Raw genomic sequence first — 22,789 nt, 5'->3', positions numbered from 1 at the left:
CAAAGGTGAAGGAAATGTCACAGCGCCTGTCCTCGTGCAGCTGATTAAACTCATGTCAGTCGGTGGACACACTACATGAGCTCTAGTGCCCAATTTGGCCACTGCCACTTAATTAGACCAGATCTGGGCTGTATTAACTGGCTGTAATGTAGTTGTCATGTTTAACAGGGCCACTTTAGATTAGAATGAGCGTCTGTGCTGTGACTTCACGTTTGGACTCAGACTTCTTGTTAGAATGAAAGGCGGTAGTGTTAGCTGCTGTTGAAACGGTGTCTTGAATCAACTAACAAGGCAGTCTTTATTTGAGGGGGAGGAGGGGGCGGGGAGGGTGGACCTGAGCTGCTCGTTCAGTGAGAGTAAAGACATGTGGAGACAAACGGGGAAACTACTGCGCGCCTTCAAAATAAAAGACGATACTTACTACTGTGCATCGCTTTCAGTCAGTTGAGTTATTTTCCCGACTATTGTAAGCTTAGATTACTTTCTTGTAGACACTAGACAGCTACGTAATGTTTTTCTTAATTTCTAATCTGTTTTTGTGTTTCGCTTTAGATTCGATTATAAGTCAGTGCTTTTATTTTGAAGCCGCTCCGTGCGCTCGCGTTCTGCTGCGTCCAGCCGCGCGCGCTTGACGTTCTCTCCGCTTGAAACGCGCTCTGCCGCTCTCGCGCTCCACGAGTGTCGGCAGTAGACACAAGGAGGTCTGCGGGCAGCACGGGACTGTCTCATCAGGGCAAAACAAAACGTGCTCTCACTCACAGAGGAGCTGATCATGTGCACCTGGCTCAACTGAAAGGTAAGTTTGCATTTTAGTGTTAGAATGAAGCTTAGAGCCAATCACGGAGCGGAGCATGTTTCATCCACATTAATGCAATTTTGAATCAGCAATTTCATACATATAGCTGCACAAGTTTAAATCATGGCAAGCTTCTAACAAGTCAATATTGTTTTATTGCTTCTTATGTGACTTAGGAATGTGTTTTATATTTTCATTCTACAGGTATTTCTTTTGTCTATATAGCCTAGTTTATTAAAAAAAAAAATCTTAAAGTAAAGTAATTTTCTATACACATTTAGATATCATAAATTCTGCCCACCCCTGCATAAAATAAACACGCAGACACCCAGGCACATGTGCAAATAGCCTGCACAATGAGAGCTGCTGGAGAAAAATTGTTTTAATCCTGCTTAGTGCCCTCACAAACACCAGGTTTTGTTTGGTGAGCATGTTGGTGTTGGTTCTGGAGTTGTTTTCCTCCGCTGGGAATAATGGAAGCAAAGATTAGGGGGATTTGGGCTGTTAGGCAAGCAGAGGAGAAAGAATCTTACATGGCCCATTGAAAAGCTATTATTGTGCAATGTGTCTGTGTTATTATGTATTAACATGGTGACGGATAATGGTTTGTGTGGTGTCTTGGAGCTGAGATGCCTCATTCTGTCAGACTGTGTTAGGCAGTGTCTGTGTGTGTGTGTGTTCTCAGTCTGTAGACTACTGTATGTGGAGACTGAATGTACTCTCGTGTTACATGGATCAGATTGCAGTATAACCCAGTACTTGTTTGTAACCGGTCTGATGTAATGATTCCGCTTCTTATTAGCAAATTGCCTTGATGCTGTTCCCGTTCCAGTCTCATTTAGATAATAGACCTTTATAAATGTCTTAACAAGCAGTTTTCGGCTGGACTACAGGGTGCTTTTCTTTATTATTGTTTGTTGCTATGGCTATTTACAGTACGGCATAAGTGGTTGAGTTTAGGATTAAGGAAAAAAAAACCTGTTCCTTCATTCTACTGTGGAATATTTACCTTATACATATGCGTTTAATGAGACTCAAGCTGCTTTTTACCTTTACCAGCGGCTGCGTGCCATCTTCGCTGCTCTCTTTCTCCTTTAGTGTTAATTTTACGATGAGTTTATGTGATTATTTATGTCCTTCATTTGCTGTATTGTGATTTTAACGCCTTTCTTATTCTGTTAAACATACCTTGTGTATGAATTGTGCTATATAAATAAACTGGCCTTGCCTCTTGATCCAGCCCAAATGATCATACCAGTAAGTTGAAAAACCTGCCATAATAACATACACGTGTATTGAATGTATAAATCGCATTAAGATGGCAGGTTTTTCAAGTTACTGGTATGTTTTTATTTATTTAAGCTCTAGAGAAAAAGCTAAGAAAGGTCAAGATTAATCAGTGAAATAACTTGTTTTTGTGTTTATGTTGTGTTCTTCAATAACGCTGGCTGGATGTAGAAAGATTAATTTATGCCAGATTGCAGCTGTAAAGACGGTATACCAATAATTACACCCAATGAGATGGTTCTACGCAGAGCAGACCATCCACTTGACCCATTTTCTCCCATGAGGATCAATGCACCCTAAATATGGAGAGGGGAGGCACTGTGAGGAGCAGCGAGATGAGTTTTGGCCAACGTTAAGGGGCTTTTCTTGCAGCGGAGAATACATGTTTTGTGAACCTCATCCAGATGGCACATTGACACGAAGGTTCCGGGGGAAAGCGGGCCTCTAATGAATAGGAGGCAGATCACCTGAGGGGACACTGAACTTCAAAGACCACCTTTCTCTGCAAACTTCAACTTGGTTTCCTGCGCGTTTGCTTATGTAATGCTAGCCTTAAGTGATCTCTTTGGGATGAGCTGACAATGTAGAGATTTAACTCAGAACTATCTTTATCGTGTACACTTTTTTTTTATCATTATCTGGTGTCGTCGCTGCTGGCCGTTCAACAAACATTCCTCTTGTTTTCTTCGCGGTGCCACAGGACAAGTTAAAACACCGATATCTTGGAAGAAGCACAGAGATAATAAAAAGCGGTGTGTCTACTTTGTGTCGCACTTGCATCAAGATATAAACAAGCAGATCCAAGAGTTTAACGTGGATTTATATGTTCGAGTAATGTAATTTAAAAGGGACATGCCGATACACTTTGTGGGTAAAGATAAGACAGCAAGGGGACAGATTTGAAGTTCATCTCTCAAATGTGATGCAATTTCATGTTTGATGTAATATAATATGTGACAATTTGGGTCAAGGGCTGTTTTTATAGAGTAAAATTCAAAAGACGCACACAAAATTACAATTTCCCTGATAAAAGCGCAAATAAATAGTTGAAATGGAAACCTGAAACTCTATTTTGTGATGAAATTGACCATATTGGGTGTGCCGCCGAAGCGCACAAAGGTTACCACCACAGAGCCAAAAAAATGCTGGATTGACCCTGTTGGTTGCATCATTTCCCCAACCGTAAATTTACCACAAACATCCAGAATCTTCGACTTTTACTTGTTCATATGCCATTCTGTACCTGCTGCTGATACAGTGAGGTTTGAGTGGCCTTTTGTAGTGATGCTTGAATGTATTAAACGGCAGAGACGGCAAGGACGCCCTCCGCATGTTTCAGCGTGCAGAGGCCATCGGGTCACTTCTCAATCACCAGAGACTTTGAAAGGTTAACAGGAGCACACTGTACAGCACAAAGGGGGCATGTACACAGTCTGACACTAGCAGTCTGACAGCACTCTGCCATTTCTGCTGCTCTAGTGCGACACTCCAACAGAAAATCATGCTTTTGTGATGGTCCCGTCTTCATAACCCTTTGTTTGACCTGTTATGTTGAAACTGGTGTGAATAATATTTTGTTTTGAGGACAAGAACAGCACAAAGGAGACATTTTTAGACATTTTGTTTTTTAGAAATTGTAAAAAAGTTGCATTTTACTTTTCAGACTGACTCATCTTCTGCATTGTGGCAAATTCTCACAACATTCTCACACCGTTCAAGCCTTTGGACCCAGGGTATTGTGTTGTTTTGGTTTGAGAGAGGACTAAACAAAGCTTCTACATAACACTGTGGTTATGTCACATAGACTTGGTTGTATTTCACCATAAGAAGCCCAAATGAAGTAACTTCTGCTTGCTCAATCATGAGTACTCTGATACTCTGACGCGTAAACAACACAGAACAATGTGGACAAATGGGATTCACAAATTATTATTGTTATTATTATTAAAACATTGCAAACTATGGCCTTCGGTGTGTTCGAACATAAAGGGACAGAGAAAATGGGATGGAAGACACACCCTTACAAAAACCAAATCGTCCTCGTGGGGGGTTTTGATGGTGCGACTGACTGAAGGCCACATCTCGTAAACCTGTTGTCTCTAATGAGGGGTCCTTTGGCTCCTTTTCTTACGTTCCATTAGTGATTTGTGCTGTGCAGAGTCTCTGTATCCACGTTTTGGTCATAACATATTTGGAAAAAGATCCTGAAAGCAACAATTTACACAGAGACGCAGCTGCAGTGATGCACATGAACAGTACCTTTTGTATGTTTTATATTAGACGTGTCATTTATAATAATGTGTAATGCAAATCTACATGTTCTGAAATATACTTTTGTGAATTATAGCCGTATCAAAGTGAAGTAATATAAGGCTATGTTTAGTTTATGTCAATTTAAACACATCGCCCCTGTTTCTATGAGGACACATTTCATGGAATAGTTGTAATTACAGTTTATTATAGTTTCTCATAAAAGCCGGAAGCTGTTAAGTGATGTGATAAACTGCAGGGGGGGTCCCGTGTGTGCTGATCATATGAATATCAGTGTAATGAGTCTTTCTGGTGAACCAAAGGGCAGAAATTTCCACCACATAATTAACATTCTAACATATTTTGGAGAGGATGTGTGGCTGCTGGATATCTCTGTAATTAAAGGGCTTTACCGTGTTGAATCTCTTTACTGCGCACTTCTATGGAGAGCGCTTTTCCCTATAGAGAACTCCCCTGCAACATTCTTCCTGTCAGCCTGGAGGTCCGGCTGGAGGGATGCCTTGTTGTACCTGATAAAACCGTCTCTTAGACTTTGCACAGCCTCGCATTCATTTGTACCACATACTAATCCTTTCATTGGACACAGCTCGGAGCAGTGCTGTCAAAGACCTGCCTGTGCGGGGAATGCGGCTGTACACAAAGATACATTCAGAGATATGTACAGTAACGCAAACACGACACATCTTTGCAGGGAGAGCTAATTTGAAGCAAAATTCAGATGTGTAGGAAAACGCATCTTAACCGTTTGAGCTGTTTTCTTTATAATTTAGATTGGTAAAGCACTTATTGTAATGTCAGTAGTGTCCAACATATACAGGACACATGTTGTTGTACTTTGCTATCTTGTCTACGTGGTATTTTGTTGTATTTATGACAATTTTGTTGCAGTACAGTATTTCAAACAGCCACTAAACTGCTGCCTATGAACAAACACAGATATTAGTCAGTTTGACGCATTAAAAGCTAAAGTTTCCATTGTGCTAAAGACTGTACATTGCATGATTTTGTGATGTATAGACAGTACGATATTACGCATACGTTGTCTTTACTCAGAGCTAAAATGTAAACTAACAGAACAATGCCACACAATTTAAAACTGGCACGAGGCCTGTGTTATTTCTGGCTAAACCTGTTATCTTTTCCGCTCTCAGGTCTGTGGAAATACCTGTGCTTCCATCCGCACATCTGCCTCATAATGGAACATCGCAGGTTTCAAGCATCAGTCGCCATCAGTCGCAGCCATGTGTCATCGTGTAGAAGAAGTAATGCAGCACAAAGGCAGACGGGAAGTACGAGCCATACTCTGTGAGTGAGAGTCCATCATGAGTCAGGGGAGACGTCTGCGGTCCTGTTGTCTGGTCCTGGATCATCTGGAAAATGGACCGAGCTTCTGACCACTGTGAGATAGCACTCCCAACATGTGTAACTCTGGAAATGACCTAATTCAGGCAGAATGAGCTCATAGTGATAAGCGATTCGCCTCCACACTGTTGATGGAAAAGATTAGCACATGGGCTCATATTGTGACCCGAGCGTGTGACGTTACATGAGGCTTTGGACAAGAAACTCACACGGAGGACTTTCATGTTAGAGGCAGAGATGTTGCGGCGTGGACTGCTGGCCTGGGTGTCTCGCGTTGTGGGCATCCTGGTTCTGCTCTGCTGTTCACTGTCGCTGCTCTACGTGATGACCTGCAGCCCTCCCCACCCTGACGACACGAGTCATGCTTTGCCCAGGTCGGGACACAACCACGCGGGCATGGGGGGCACGCGGCCGGGCGTCAAGACGGGGACGGGCGGGACTGGGGTTGCGGGAGCGGTACCTCCCCAGAGCGGCGGTCCGGCAGGTGTGCAGTCTTACCAAGCACTTCTCACAGAACGAGAGGAGCAGCATCGACTTCACATCTCTTCGCTGAAAAAGCAGATAGCCCAACTGAAAGAGGCGTTGCAGGAGCGCAGCCAGCAGCTCAAAGGGGTGCAGGAGAGTCTGAAGAAGGGACTAACAGAGGGGCAGGAGGCCGGGGCCAGGTCAAACGGCGGAGGAGAGGGGCAGGGGGCGAAGAGCCAGCAAACGGACATTCAGGAGTTTCTCAAAAGCCAGCTGTCCAAGGCGGAAGTGAGCAGCGGGAGCAGGTTCCCCAGCGAGTACGCAGTTGTTCCCTTTGAGAGCTTTACGCTGCACAGGGTCTACCAGCTGGAGATGGGTCTGACGCGGCACCCGGAGGAGAAGCCAGTGAGGCGGGACAAGAGGGATGACCTTGTGGAGGTGCTGGAACTGGCCCTGCAAAACCTCAACGCACCTCCATCTCAGCAGGACGGGAAGACGCAAAACAATAAAGTGTACACCCCGTCGGACTTCATGGAGGGTGAGTTTTATGAGCACAAATTTGATATAAAAACAGTGTAAAATGTTCCATATAGACTTGAAGTTGCGTTAATGTTTTGTTGGTGTTGAACTACATGAGCGATGTGCAGTTTTTTGGTGTTTGATGTAGCAGTCATCACGCTGTTTTTGCTCCCTCTGTTTCGTATCAGTCTTAGCCACAGGAAATGAACACAGCTGATCCTCATTCTCAGTGGGGCATCTCCTACACACTGGCATTTACGGATGGGTTCATGCGCTCTTTGAAGGTCAGAATCGGAGCGAGTGAGTTTTTAACATGAGTAGTGTTCACCTGGGTCAGAGGATGTGAGTCAAAGGATAGGAACATCTTTGCCCTCCTAAATGTAAATGCGCTTATGTGTGTGTGTGCGTCCTACTTACACATGCACCACCTTCGTTTATATTTCAAGTTAATGGTCACATCCGGAACATTAAGCTGATGAGGTTGTCAGAATGTCACAGGGAGGGTCCAAGGCTCTGTTTGTAAATTGTTTATGATGTTTCGGAAATTGAACCGCATCATATCTTTGGAGGAAATGGGTGCCCCTATCACAGGAAGCCGACTGGTTTAACAGGATGCTTATCGCAGAAGGAATCTTATTCTTATTTCTCTTTTTCGCGTTGTCATCTGGCTCACTCTACTCACTCTCTCCTATTATTTTAACAGTCTGCATCTACACTGTCTTAGCAATTACTCTCTCTGCACTAAGCTTTTACTTTGATCCTGTTCTGTGCATATGTTTAGTGTCATTTAAATAAGTTACAGTAGTATTCAACAACTCTTTATATCAACAGGAAATCTGCTGCGGATGAGATCAAAAGCTTTTGCTGATAGTGTTGTCTTTTTTTTCCAAAGGATTTTTGCCTGGCAGCAGCAGCAGCAGCGGCAGCAGCACATACAGGATGAGTCAGTCAGACCAATTAGATGCACAGAGCACACAGGATATTGCCATAGCTATGACAAAGTGCATAGAATGAATTTAAAGCCTAAATCGGATCAGAGTGGATTTCAGGGAGGGGATACAGGTGCGGTGTCAATGCTAAAAGAGTATCTGCTCGTAAAAAAATGACTCAACTCTTATTATCAGGGTTATTTAACATTTGCTAACACTTTCAGGTAACAGGATTATAATGTAATTGCAGTGCGTCCACATGAGAAATGGAAAATAGCTTACTTTTACACATTTATAAAAGCAGAATATCCAGAGTAATTCAGATCTCTGTTATGTGTAATGCGTAAAGTGTCACTCTTACATGGTTGTGCAGGTATTACGCGCACAGAGAAGGACAAAGGGACACTGTACGAGCTGACGTTCAGAGGAGAGGGAGCTCACGAGTTCAGACGCCTGGTGCTGTTCCGACCGTTTGGACCTCTCATGAAGGTGAAGAACGAGAGAGTGGACACGTCAAACATCCCCATCAACATCATCGTCCCTCTGTCCAGGCGTACGGACAAGTTCAAACAGTTCATGCACAACTTCAGGTTAGAATAACTGTATATCTTTAAACGTATTTGAATGCATCTGTGGGATATACACGGCGTCCAGAATGTCTATTTACAATTTTAAAATGTAATTACAAAGGCACGTGGTAAGATGTATAGATTTGTTCTGTTGTACTCAGGAGTTATACAAGTTTTTGCGTGTTTGTGAGTTCTTCAATCAAACATTTCCAGACCGTTGGATTGAAGGAATGGACCGGTTCAGTTTGCACCACGTTCACCAGATGTCACACCTCTGGAGATATCATGTATGAAACAAAGATACGGGACATTACTGAAATAAAGCACAAGATAACAGATGTGATTGCTCAGGAAGATATGCCACAGCAAACAAGAAAACCCAGCACTTGATGTCCTTCATGTGACTAATAGAGCCCATATAGAGGTGGATTAAATGACGTCAAACACTTTGTAAACTAATGAGTACAATAGAACAAGTCTGATTAAGATATCTTATCAGTTGCCTTTGGTGTTTTAAAGAGACTTTCTGGACACACTGTGTATCTATCTACTTTGCTTCGTAATGGAAAGTGTGTCACGTATAAGACAAATGATTGTAGTGTTATTTTCTCTTATCCCTTATCATCACACAGACTCGGACAACATATTTATACATGTGCGTTTTGCTGAGCGAGACAAAAGGACAGTACATAGTGTCTGTACAGAGTCACATCCTCATTCATATTAAAATAAGTGAGTGAAGTGATCAGAGCTAAACCCTGAGCTGTGCACTCTGTCGCTGTGAGTGTGGAAAACATCCTTCCAAACGTTGGTGATTTATTGGAGCATGGTCCCTGCTGGTGCTGATCACAGCTCTTCTTGTATTTTACATGCTAAATGGCCTTCTGGGCAGAGCAGCAGTGGCTCATGTACATTATGGTAAAATGTGGACGCACATGAAAGACTTGGCCTGTCACTGCAGTTTTTACCTTAGCTTTATTAAAAACAGATGCAGAGAATTTACTCTGGACTGAGGTGGCAAGGCAAGTTTATTTATACAGCACAAATCAGACATAAGGTAATTCAAAGTGTTTTACAGAATAAGAAAGACAATAACATCACAATACAACAAATCAAAACATAAATAATCACAAATAATCAACATTAAGTGAACGTTAGAAGAGAAGAGGCAGAATAAAAACCTTTCAGTCATGTGGACAGCTAAACAGAACCGTTTGTCAAGTCGAGGTCTGTCTCACATCTTCAGGAAGACAGCTCCAGTTTTTAGCTGCATAAAACTGAAACTGAGGTCTTAGTGGTTGATAATATTCAAATCTGTGTCTTTTCTATCACGTGATTATTTTACCATAAAGTGTGAAAATACCAGTTGGCTACTATCTGATTCAGAGTGATGCACTGGTGCAAACATGCAAAAATATTCCCTCAAGATTTGTTTTGTGTGGTTCCTAAGTGTCAGTGTTTGGTGAAAACAGGAGAGACATTTTCAGCAGGCGTGTGCCACTTTCAACAAGTCGCCATAAAGCTCTGAAAAGCCCTTCTTGTTTTCAGTGAACCAATGTGTTTCAGTTCACATGTTTTCAGGAGCGCTCTAATAATGCTTTCTGCAAATTTTTCCACTTTGTGTTACTCTCACCTGTAATGTTTCCTGCTGTGTGTCTGCAGGGAAGTCTGTGTGCGGCAGGACGGCCGCGTGCATCTGACTGTGGTGTATTTTGGCAACGATCAGATTAATGAAGTCCGGAGTATTCTGGAGAACACCTCCAGGTAGGATTACGGCAGCGTACGCGTTTGTGAAGCGGGTTAGATACATTTATTTTATTTATCTTTATTTGTACAGGGGGACCCAGTGAGAGCACTTTGGCTCTTTTTCATTAAAATACAATACAAAGAGAAGTCTGTATAAAACATCAAAAACAGGAGCAGGTGTCTGCATAAAAGTTTGTTATCAGATCATTAAATTGCAACGTGTCCAGTTTTGCTTTTCTTTGAAGTGTATTTCATTTTTGTGAAGGAAAACGGCTAAAAGCCTCTTTCCCATCTCAGTTCTGGTGCGGCTCGTCTTTAGCCTTATGCCGTCATGTAATCTGGTATTAAATGTTCCAGTATTTAATTAAATGTATTTATTTATTTGGTTGGGATAATGGATGTTAATGAACAGACATGATTCAACATGAATGTAAACACACCGGATTATAGCCAAAAGCGAATTTCCATCCGTTGTCCCAAGATCAATGGTATCATAATCATTTATGATTAACAAACAGGTGAGGGATTCTGACACTTTTTGAAGTAGTTTCTTATAGACTACCTCAAAAACTGAGTTGAGCCAGTGTCGTGGCAAAGATGTCTTTGCTTCTTGTGCAGTGAGCTCTTCTTCACCCAAACCACAGAGGCGCACTTTCTGGCATGGCATCCTGCTGCCATCATCCGACGAGCCCATGAATAATGGAAGAGTTAGAAGTGTACTCTGAGGTTATGGCCACCTTCACAGATGACACAGATAAATGACAGCACAACCACAATCATGTGACTGACTCATGTGTCGCCATATGGGCTCTACAGCTCCAAACATCGGCTCATACCTGCTACAGCCACTGCTGCTTTTCCCTTTAGTTTGGCTTTGAGTCTTTCTCCATTATCACAGAGCATCAGTGTTGGTGTATTTTATTCTCTCTCAAATATAAAAATAGAAATATAATTCAAAGTTTGGGAAACTTTGAGTGACATAAAAATGTAATAAAATTCGATTGCCTGCTCAATACATCTTCACTGCGTTGGCTTTATAAATATTGTAGCTCATCCATACAGTGCTGTGAATCACATGAAACAAACCCACACAGTTGGCAACGCACTCATGCAAAATTAGCACAGACGCTGCCTATTTGTATTGATCAGAAATGCTTAAATTAATGAAACATCCTTCTAAATGATCCAGAACTTAGCCTGGTGCTGCAAGAAAGTGTCATTAAATACACTAATCTGATATAGTCTGCTAAGTTTAAAGGTCCTATATTACACAAAATGGATTCTTATGAGATTTAAGACATGTCAAAATGCTGTTTCCTCCTCAAAAACGGACCTGGAGTTGTGTTTTGTTTCATTCACACATGTTTGAGTAACACTTTATTATTTGTCTGTCTACATCTCCAAAGCTCACAACGCTCTGTTCAACCTTGTGATGTCACGTAGTGGTCGTTCTCAAGTTAACAGTTACCTTTTACCTTTTGTTTAGTAGAAATGAGAAATTCCTGGACTGAACTCACCCAGATGATTCTAGTGAAGGTTTGTGGAGTTTAAAAACAGAGTGGAGCACTTCCTGTATTACCACATGATGACATCACCAGGTGGCGCAGAGTATTTTCAGTCTGAGAGAAGAACTCAGCCTAAATATGCAGGATTTATGTTTAACCGTGAAACAAAACACAAGTCTGAGTATGTTCGTGACGAGGAAACAACATCGTCATCGGCTGAATCTCGAAATACACGATACTCAACATAAAGTGAAAGAGCGATGTTCTGACTTTGAAGGCCAAACGTGTGAATCGCTTTTGACACGGACAAAAACAACCAACCGTAGACCTTCACCTAACGTCAATACTGTGCTCTGAGCAGTGACAGCATCATTACCTGTCAGCCTGACTCCTCTGCGGCCCTCTGCGGGGTCTTATTTGATTTACAAACACATCAAAATACTGGAAAATCACATGAAATAGAGTCACAAACCTGTTTTAACTCACACGGCTTTAGCTGGAAACGCAGAAACTAGTACGATACTCGGAACACCCACTTATCATAACTGCAAATTAGTGTGGATTATGTGAGCTTGTCAGCCTTTGTTTACATAATCCTGCATTTTTGTCTTTAATAGTCATACCCGTGTGCCGCAGTTGTTAATCAAACTTTGGATCCGGTTTGGTTTGTTCAGACTAGACGAGCTTTATCTGCCGCTTAAGTTTTGTCGTAACCATTTTCAGAGTGTCCATCAAGTCTCCGTACAAGTTTAAAATGTAATCACAACGTTATTAATTCGATTTGTTCCGCTGTACTCGGTGGCGCACAGTTTTCCGTCACTATAACGAGGTTCACCTTTCGCGGTCTCGCTGTTTCGCGGATTTCTTTGGGTGAAATTTGCGTAAACGTTGGACCGCGGCGTGATTCTAAAGCGCCGTACGTTTGCGAGTTTTCTCCCCGACAAAACCCACGACGTCGATGAAACGTTCCGTGCCGACGAAGGAGAGAGAAATGTGAGAAAATGTTAACGCCTGTGTGAGAAAAGTGTATAAAAAGTGTGTGGTGAGGGGTTTTACAGCCAGAAACATATAGAATAATCATAAAAAATAAAGCTTTACCTTTACTTTACCTATTGCGGGTTATTTTTTAGAACGTAACTCCTGCGATAAACGAGGGACCGCTGTATTAAATTCGCTCAAAATCTTTGTAAACCACTGAACGCAACAGAACAAGCCTGAATAAAATATCTTAATGTGTGTGTACCTTCTTTTCCACAACTTTAGCAAAATATTGATTCCCTTCGTAGTGAGCTGGGGAATGTATATATACCGGAGTCTGCGTTTTAATTTGGTTGTATGGATTTAAGAACTTGACTAAATGACTAATGACGATATCGAAAAGAAACGAACAGAAACGAAGCGACCTACAGTTACTCAGGGATACTCCACGTTTAAAATATTTATATATTTTTTTCTGCTCCATCTGTTGAACTGCTTATCACTTACACAGCCGTACTTCAAAGCACCGACACTACTCCTTTGGGATTGGTGTACATTTCTGAGCTCCAAGTACAAAACAACAGTGTGTAGAAGGTTGGGAAGCTTAAGTGTTTAAAGTTGTACCGATCAATAAATACCTTTTGAAGAATTAATGCGAATGCAAAGAAAAACCACAAAGGGGAAACACGTTGCCCTGACTGAGATGTAAAGATGAGAAGAAACAGAGGTCGGATTTTTTGAAGCTGGAAATGATGTTCTCGTTAAACGTAACATGTCTCAGCTTCACTATTCTCTTTGTACTGACGGCGCCGCAGACTTTCATGTGATCACGGTTTTCGTTTCAGATCACGGACAGGCTGACGTCCTCCGTGACAGCTCGTAAAGGTGGATACTATCGAACAAATACAGCCGAGATACAGAAGAAAAGGATGATAATTGGATTTATGCAGTGGTGGGATGTAGTGAAGGACTGTACTTAAGTAAAATTGAGTAAAAGAAGTACATTTTACAGTGGATCCTTTTTACTTTTGAGAGTAGTATCTGTACTTTCTACTTCCACTACAGTTTGGACAGGACTGAAAAGTAAAAAACTAAAATACACAAATAAAAATAGCCAGTTTCTGTTTAACGCTACACTACATTTTCAGCCTTAAAAGACTCAAAATCTGCATGAAATACTTTTACTTTTTACTCTTTAAGTACATTTTAAAACATGTACTTTAATTAATTTACTTAAGTAGATTTTTTCATGTGATACTTTTATTTACGAGTATTTTTTGCTCCAGTATCTGTTCTTAAGTAACAAAACTGCATACTACTTCCACTACTAGATTTATACTTTTGAATTACTAAAAGTGTATAAACTAGAATCATTCCTGTATTGTTTAAGAGCTGAAAATGTATAAGAATAATACATGAAAACAGTGAATATGAGCACACATTTTACAATAAACAATTTCATATTAATTTCGGACAAAACAGCCCATCACATCCGTCTCAAACCGTGCACAATAGCGGAAAAAAACAATTATATTCCGTTACAAAATGCTGTAATCCTCTGCAAAACTAGTCCCTCATTCACTGTGGCAGGTGTTGTAAAGGTTTGCCAAGTGGCACAAAAACGAGTCTGAAGTGCCCTTTATGAGAGCAATTCCCATTAGAAAGATCCTAAATGTCTCTCCTCGTGGGACGGCTCGTGTTTAATGTCAGCCGGTTGGTTTTGTACTGTTACAGGCGATGCATAATAGAAACAAAGTCAGACGTATGTGCTTTAGAAAATAGAGAATCGTGATAGTTTTGAATGAAAATATGTTATTTTAAAATGTAAAAATGTATAGGGTTAGCTGGACGTTGCTGATTTGCTCAATTTCTCTCAATATCTGCTGATCTCTACTGAAATCGAAAGCTAACAATGTCGGGCTTGGTTACTATTTGGATGGGAATAGTGGGAAAACCAGGTGTCACTGTGGGAAGAAGCAGTAGATCTAATAGAAACTGTCACTGTGTCCTTAGGCAAGACACTTCACCCACATCGCCTAGTATGAAAGTGGTGTGAGTGTTGGTGATGGTGGCCGGAGGGGCTGATGACGCGGATTGACAGCCTCACCTCCGTCAGTCTCCCCCAGGGCAGGTGTGACTACAATAACTTTACATACACTATATAAAAACACACATTTTTCTCTCACTATCTGACGTGAAATCAGAATAAACTTTAACTGTTTTATGTCAGTTAGGATTACTAAAATTATTTCTATTTGCTAAATGCTGGAATAATAAGTGAAGGATTTTTTTAGACAATTTTTCATTACTATTTTCAGAGTCGGATGTTTGCATTCATTTCATTAGTATTTGATACCATTGCCTTGGAAAGTAAGTACTTGGGTTAAATGCCTTTTCAGTTCTGCCCATAGGTTTTCAATACGACTGAGATCAGAGCTTTGTGATGGCCACTCCAAAACGTTGACTTTGTTACCCTTGAGCCTCTTTGTAACCATTTTGGCAGTGTGTCCATTGAGAAGACCCATTTGTGCTCAAGCTTTAACGTCCAGGCTGATGTCTTGAGCTGTTGCTTCAGTATTTCCACATAATGTTCTTTCCTCATGATGCATCTATTTTGTGAAGTGCACCAGTCGCTCCTGCAGCAAAACAACCCCACGACACGACACTGCCACCCCCGTGTTTCACAGTTGGGATGGTGTTCTCAGGCTGCAAGCTTCCCCCTTTTTCCTGTAAACATAATGATGCTCATTAAGTCCAAACAGTTAAATTTTAGTTTTCTCAGACCACAGGACATGTCTCCAAACATTAAAGTCTTTGTCCCTGTGCATTTTCAAACTGTAATCTGGCTTTTTTATGTTTCTTTTGGAATAATGTTTTCTTCCTGCAGACTGTCCTTTCAGTCCATGTCGGTACAGTCCTCGTTTCACTGTGGATAATGAATCACTCTTAACAGCTTCAGCATCTGCACAAGGTCTTTTGCTTTCGTTCTTGGGTTGATCGGCACATTTTGGACCAAAGCACGTTCACCTCTGGGACACAGAACCCGTCTCCTTCCTGAACGGTGTCATGGCTGGACATTCCCATGGTGTTAACGCAAATTGTGACAGAGTGGTTCAGGAGCGTGAGACGTCATTTTCACACATGGATTGTCCACCACAGAGTCCAGACCTTAACCACAGTGAGAATCTTTGGGATGCGCTGGAGAAGCTTTGTGCAGCGTCAGACTCGACCATCATCAATGCAACATCTGGGTGAAGAATTAATGCAACACTGGATGGAAATAAATCTTGTGACGTTGCAGAAGCGAAATCGAAAGGCAGAACAACCAAATATTAGAGTGTGACCTTTTTTTGGTGGTTTTAATTGTTTGAACAGATGAACGTGGCACCTTCAGGCATCTGGAAATTGCACCTGAGGATGAACCAAACTCGTGCAAATCCACAGTTCTTTTTCTGATTTGTTTTGACTTTCCCATGATGTTACACAAAGCAGCAGTGTGTCTCAGGTGTGCCTTCAGATACATCAACAGGTCTGCCTATAATTAACTCAAATGTGGTCAATAAATGAATCAGAAGCTCCTAAAACCATGACATCATCATCTGGGTTTGCCCAAATTGTTTAAAGACTGTAATTTGACTTTACCTCCTGTCATTATTCTGGCATTTAGCAAATAGAAATAATTTTGGTAATCCTAATTGACCTAAAACAGGAAAAGTTTAGTCAGATTTCATGTCAGACAGTTAAAAAAAAAAAGAAAAAAAGGAAGTATATGGTGTTAGTTTATAGTGTAGTGTATATAATGCTCTGATTTAAACTGTACTGTTATGTAAATGTGGAGTGGATGAATAATGCCATGTGAAGCACGCGATTATTTTTATTATCCATCCATTTTCTTCCTCTTATCCAGGGCCGGGTCGTTGGGGCGTCAGTCTAAACGGGGACTCCCAGACTTCCCTCACCCCAGTCACATCCTCCAGACTGTTAGTAAAATGAACAACCGCTGTGAGATTGCGTCTTGTTTTAAATAAAAATAACACAATTCTGATTCAGGGAGGAAAAAAAACGAAGCTTTGCAGAGTGGGAGAAAAGCCTCGAGCAGAACTAACAGGATCAGGTTGCTCTGTTAAAATGCTACTTGACTGCACCGCGCTGCCCCATGGTTACGATGACACAGTTTCCTATGCGCTCACACCTACAATGTAGCCACTAATTTGGTTATAGTTAACAAACGCACTTATTCTGAGACTCTGCGCTGGGGCTAGCGGCTGCAGACGGGAAAATCTAATAATAATAATAATAATAATAATAACTGAAGATTAAGTGATGGATGGAACGTGCTGCCGTGATTTGCGCAATTACTTGGTGCTAAATCGGTTTTGTGTTGGAAGCATAGTCGATTACACTAGTAAATAAGATGTGTAATCAGGAAAATAGTGCAGCTGTAAAGTCTACTGAATAATTTATGAATGCCATCCTCAAATATGCGCGCAGACATTTCCACAGTGGGGAGTTGTGGTTTCAGTTTATAGGTTTATTAACGTGCTGGGACGTGATGAGACCCCACGCTAATTTAAGAGCATTTACTTTTGCTTACATGTTACATTTCGTAGTCTTGCAGCCAACACTGTGTATTTAGTCGGTGTTGGTGTTGACAATTCGAGACAAAAATGTGTTAATGTGCAGATTGTGAGCCATCTGTGGTCAGCTGAAGTGCCAGTGGGTGGACCCAGCTCTCAGGGGAGTCCAATTTGTATTTATAAACCGCTCACTAAATAGTAGTAGCTTTTTGTTACAGCTGGGGAAAAAATGATCAAGCAAGTACGCATTGGTGTGGTTTATATGTGGGTGCAAGCAGTATTTCTGAATATTTGCAAATTAAAAAGCAAAACAGTAGTCTTTCCAAAGCAGTTCAAGTGGTTAAATGCATACCAATCACACAGGGAATAATTTAATCTGCCTCGGAGCTAAGAACAGGCTAACCGTGTTTCCGGCTCATCCTTCCTGTAACAAACCTCTCTTGGTATGTCTGTCTGTTCTTGCCCACCTTTGTCTAGCAATTTCCATTCTACCATTTACATCACAATAACAATAGAGGCTTGGTCTTGTTTGCCGTGCCCTAGATGCAGCTTCTCTCCGGGTGTTATATCTGAAATGTGTGTGTGTGTTGGTGTGGGCAGGCATTAGTCAGTACCAGAGCAAGTTGTTATGGTTAAATTAGAAGCCACAGCTGTGTACATCTGGACGCAGATGTTTCTCTTTACTTTCGGAGCGACCCAGAATGACTTGGGAAGAAAGGGTCTTGTTGTTCCGTCTGCTCTATTTACGCTCTCTATCACCGGCCTCACGCTGGGAGTTAAACACGTCTCCTCCTTATCAATGTAATGTGTGTTAAGATTACTTTGGCTCGAGGGATCTTCTGTGCCACATACTTATCTTATTTTAGTTTTCTTCGACCGCTCTCTTGGTACAGTGTGTTGTGCATATCCAGAAGCTCAAACACAGCTCAGGTTTTTGAGCTTGAACCCGGCAATTGTCATTTTTTCCCCCCCCTGCTCTCCCTGGTGACTTCCTCTCTCTGGTGTAAAGTGTTATCAGCAAAGCTACTCTGCAAGAAAATAATAAATAACAATATCACAAACGTTGGTAAAAAGTTGTAGGAGTGAAGATGTTTCGCTGCTAAAAAAAAAAAAGGGTGTCCATCGCTGTTTGTTAGAAGAGAACAGCACTATATGAAATGTACGTGTAAGGGAGAGCCAGAATACCTCACCCGTTTGTTATTTATCGATATGGGAAACATTTAATACCAGATCACATGACAATCACATGAGGCTTTTAGTAGTTTCACTTCACAAAAATGCAATAAACTTCAAAGAAAAGCAAAATTGGACACTTTAGTGACACAATCGCAGTTTAATAATCTGATAATGAGCTTTTATACTCACACCTGCTCCTGTTTTTAATGTTTTATATGGACTTAAATACTTGTTTGTTTTGTTTTTTTGTGTTTTTTTTCTGCTTGTATTGCATTTTAAACAGGGCGTCCATGAAAAAGGATTTCTCATTGGGTTCCTCTGAATAAATAAAGATAAATAAATAAAATAAATCCATCTTCACAGCTTTCTTTTTGTCCCGTTGACAGATTTGAATTTTTCTTTCACTATGGATCACACCTGGACGACTGAGGGATTACACAGACATCACAAACGTTATTTTTGTTTTTTCCTGACAGGGAAGTAAACTTAAAGAACTACACATTGCTGCAACTCAACGAGGAGTTTTCCAGAGGACGAGGACTAGACTTCGGGGCCCGAGCCTGGAAAGGAGGCAACGTCCTGCTGTTCTTCTGTGACGTAGACATCTACTTCACTGCTGACTTCCTCAACACCTGCAGACTCAACACACAGCCCGGTATTCTGGACGTACAAAGCCACGTGTTTGACTTTAAGTGGTAAAAAAACCATCACTGAATGCGTTTTGTCTGCAGGTAAAAAGGTCTTCTACCCCGTGTTGTTCAGCCAGTACAATCCCGCTCTCATCTACGGAAGCAGTGAACATGTCCCACCAGTCGAGCAACAGCTGGTAACAAATAAAATCTCTTTGAGTCCCACCTGTAAAAACAAATGTCACAACCTGCATTTTGCTCTAAGCTATTTCCTAGTTCATACACAACTCTAAAACCTTTCCAATTAGAAGTAGTTTACAAGTTACAAGTCCCAGTCATAGCTACAAAGTTATTTTTTAGATGAGCAGATGCCCCATAACCTCAAAGTTGATGGTTCAAATCCCATCTGGTCTGTAATCCTAATGCTGTGTTCTGGTATGAGTGAGTGTGTGAGTGAGTGTTTTGCTGTAGCTGGAGATGATGTTAATTCTTATAATTTCTTCTGCAGGTTATAAAGAAAGATACAGGCTTCTGGAGAGACTTTGGTTTTGGCATGACCTGTCAGTACAGATCAGACTTCATCAACATAGGTAAATCGGAATAATATTAACACTGAAGGTAGACACTACTGCAACAGGGTAATAACTGGGTGGCATTTCTGTAGTAGCATAGTCATAATGTGTTTATTTTATCACTGTGTAATTAATGGTTTTGGCCATTTCATAACAAACCCATGAACAAACCATTCACCACAAATCAAGATTTATTTATTTATATATATACTTTATTTATACAGGGAACCCAATGAGAGCACTTGGGCTCTTTTTCATGGGCGTCCTGTTTAAAAAACAATACAAACAGAAAAAAATTAACAAAACAAACAAGTCCATATAAAATATCAAAAACCAGTACAGGTGTGTGCATAAATTTGTGATGAGATCATTAAATTACTACTGTCACCGTGTCCAGTTTCGCTTTTCTTTGAAGTGTATTTCATTTGTGAAGCAAAACAGCTAAAAGCCTCTTTCCCCTGTGGCTAGTCCAGGGATATTATATATATATATATATATATATATATATATATATATATATATATATATATATATAAATGTTTATGTTACATTAGAGATTTGGCCTGTAACATGTAGCAAAGCTCATTGTACAAATGGTTTTCCAAATGCATTAATGAAATAAATAATTAATTTATGAAACACAGCAGAAAAACTCACATTCAGTTTTATCAAGTGCCAAAAGATCAACAACTTGTTGAAAAGGTAAACTGAATAAGGTTTACCCTTTAGCTATTTTAATATAATTTGGTCCCATTGGGCGGGCCGGATTAATATGCCCAAAGGGCCGTGTGTGGCCCTCGGGCTGTACTTTGCCCATGTCTGGGCTCATCCTTAGCCTTATGCAGTCATGTGATCTGGTATTAAATGTTCCAGTATCAATAATTAACAAACGGAGGAGGTTTTCTGGCAGTTTTTAAAGTACTATACAGAGTGGTCCTCGTAGATTTTTTTGTTATTTTTGGCCAGGATACATGTTTGATCTGGGGACCTTCATAAAATAAACAATGAATGTCACTTCTTCCCTGTATTCTTAATTTAATCTGACCTGGAGCAAGAATTTAAATAAGATGCTGCTCAAGTCCCAGATACAGAATAACACAAAGGCGTCAATAACAAAGGAAAGTGTGAGGCGTATGCAAAAGCTGACAGGTTGTTCACACATGTAAAGACTCAGGCTTGAACATGCCCGATCGTATTGTGCTTGCTTACATACCATTAGCCCACCTCATGGCAAAACAACGCGAGTTTAGCAAGAAACAAAAAACTGATTAAGATCAAATACTACACAGTTTCATGGCTTTCCTACAAGAAATTAAAGAATACTGCTGGAAGACTCCACACCAACATAAACTGCAGTCTGGTCACGTTAATAGAAACACCCAGGCTTTTGGATGAAAAATGACAAATATTCTGTGACAAACAAACAAAATATTTAAGTTTTGGGGATAATATGAGCTGGCATTACTCTTGCAGATATACAGGGTGTCCTTAAATGTCTCTTTACAGTTTAAAAAATGCATCACAAAGGCAATTGATAAGATATCTTAATCAGACTTGTTCTATTGCACTCAGTGGTTTCCAAAGTGTTTTACCTCCTTTAATCCACCTCTATATGGGCTCCATTAGTCACACAAAGCAGAGCCTCAAACGCGTCTGTTATCTTGCACTTTAGTTCAGTAATGTGCAGTATTTTTGTTCAATACTCGATATCTTTAACACAGCCCCATAGAAAGAAATCCAGAGGTGTGATATCTGGAGAACGTGGTGCAAACAAAATCGGTCCATCCCTTCAATCCAACAGTCTGTAAATGTTTGATTGACTCATGAAAAATGCAATGTGATTAAAAACTTTTGTAACCACTGAGTACAAGAGAACAAATCGAATTAATATATCTTATCAATTGCCTTTTATAATTACATTTTTTTTTAATTGTACAGACTTTATGGACACCCTTTATGCATAAAAACATATATATATAAGTAATATCAGTGCATCTTTACAACAAATGTTTGCTTATAACATTTTTTGTAACTCTTAGAGATGAACTTGGAATGTGGCTGAATTATTTAGACCAGTTTCATGCAGTAGATCAGTCCAGCGCATATAAACTTTGTTGTTCTTTCAGGGGGCTTCGACATCGACATCAAAGGTTGGGGAGGCGAGGACGTCCACCTCTACAGAAAGTACCTCCACAGTAACCTGCTGGTAGTGCGCGCTCCCTCACGTGGACTGTTCCATCTGTGGCACGAGAAGCAGTGCGCTGATGAGCTGCCCCCGGACCAGTACCGTATGTGCATGCAGTCCAAGGCCATGAACGAAGCCTCGCACGGGCAGCTGGGCATGCTCTTCTTCAGGCATGAGATTGAAGCCCACCTCCGTAAACAGAACCAGCAACAGAACCTCTAAAAAGACCCCCAGCACTACTAGTTTTATCTTTTTATTGACTCTTTCCTGCAAGAGTATATCATCACAGAATGTCATAATCACATATTTTATCTCCCAAACAATTTAGAAGGCTGCAAACAACAACAACAACAACACAGCCAATATTTTGTGCATATTGGGAACTGAGCCATATTGTGGTTTGTGGTGACCAACAGTGTCACCTAGTGGACAGAAACGTGACATGCAGCACCTCTGGCTCATTGTACTGTATTTATTTACTTATTCACTGTGTTTCTACATTTTGTTTGTATGTTTTTTTTTCCAGTGGAAAGTGTTACATAATGGTGGCTGATGTGACTACTGTTACTATATTTTCTGAAAGTAGGCAACTAGTTAGACGGAATGTTTTGTTATAGCCTATTTCTTTCAATATTACTTGTATATCTACATATCTAACAAAACACAGACACGTCCAGCTCATTGGATATAAAAAGCTGCATAAGATAATGTTTTTGAAAGAGGCAATTACAAAGAAGGAATTTAGTGACTAAATGTACAAGCACTTCAGACTAGACATAGACAGAAATATTGTTTCAGAGCCTATAAGTCTATCAGGACATTTAAAGTGGCACTTTTTATATTGATTACCATGAAGTAGGCTGTACTGTTTTTCTCCATTCAAGTAAGTGTTAAATAAAATGTTGACTGATGTGCACATCATATTTTATCTGAAACCATAGGCCTTTATCTGACTTGTTAATCAAAGTTTTTTTTTTTTTTTTTTACTTTCTGTTCTTAAAGTAGACAAAATGAATTTTACTGACAGTAGGTCATTTATTTATTTAGGCCATTAGACAAACTCAACACTAGATGGAGCTATAGTTTATTTGAAATAGGACAAAGTGTCGGTCCATGAACAGCTCAGTGGAGGAGATCGTGCCGTAGGTGATATTTTAACCGCTAAATATAGCCTATAATTACGATTTTTAGAATTCAAATTTTATAAAACAAACAAATATGGT

At 40.6% G+C, this 22,789-nt stretch overlaps 1 protein-coding gene across 1 annotated transcript; it reads left to right on the top strand.

Moving 5' to 3' along the window:
* The first annotated feature begins 674 nt into the window (after positions 1 to 674).
* On the top strand, positions 675 to 22,498 carry csgalnact1a (chondroitin sulfate N-acetylgalactosaminyltransferase 1a). Its single transcript, XM_033989688.2, has 8 exons — positions 675 to 796; positions 5,506 to 6,719; positions 8,003 to 8,219; positions 9,861 to 9,962; positions 18,657 to 18,835; positions 18,912 to 19,006; positions 19,318 to 19,399; positions 21,508 to 22,498. Exons 2-8 carry the CDS (start codon positions 5,939 to 5,941, stop codon positions 21,786 to 21,788), a joined length of 1,737 nt encoding a protein of 578 aa, XP_033845579.1. The 5' UTR covers positions 675 to 796; positions 5,506 to 5,938; the 3' UTR covers positions 21,789 to 22,498.
* The last annotated feature ends 291 nt before the right edge of the window (positions 22,499 to 22,789 follow it).

The sequence above is a fragment of the Periophthalmus magnuspinnatus genome, chromosome 23, assembly GCF_009829125.3.
Source record: "Periophthalmus magnuspinnatus isolate fPerMag1 chromosome 23, fPerMag1.2.pri, whole genome shotgun sequence".
Lineage (NCBI taxonomy): Eukaryota > Metazoa > Chordata > Actinopteri > Gobiiformes > Gobiidae > Periophthalmus > Periophthalmus magnuspinnatus.
This window is presented reverse-complemented; position numbering and strand designations above follow the sequence as displayed.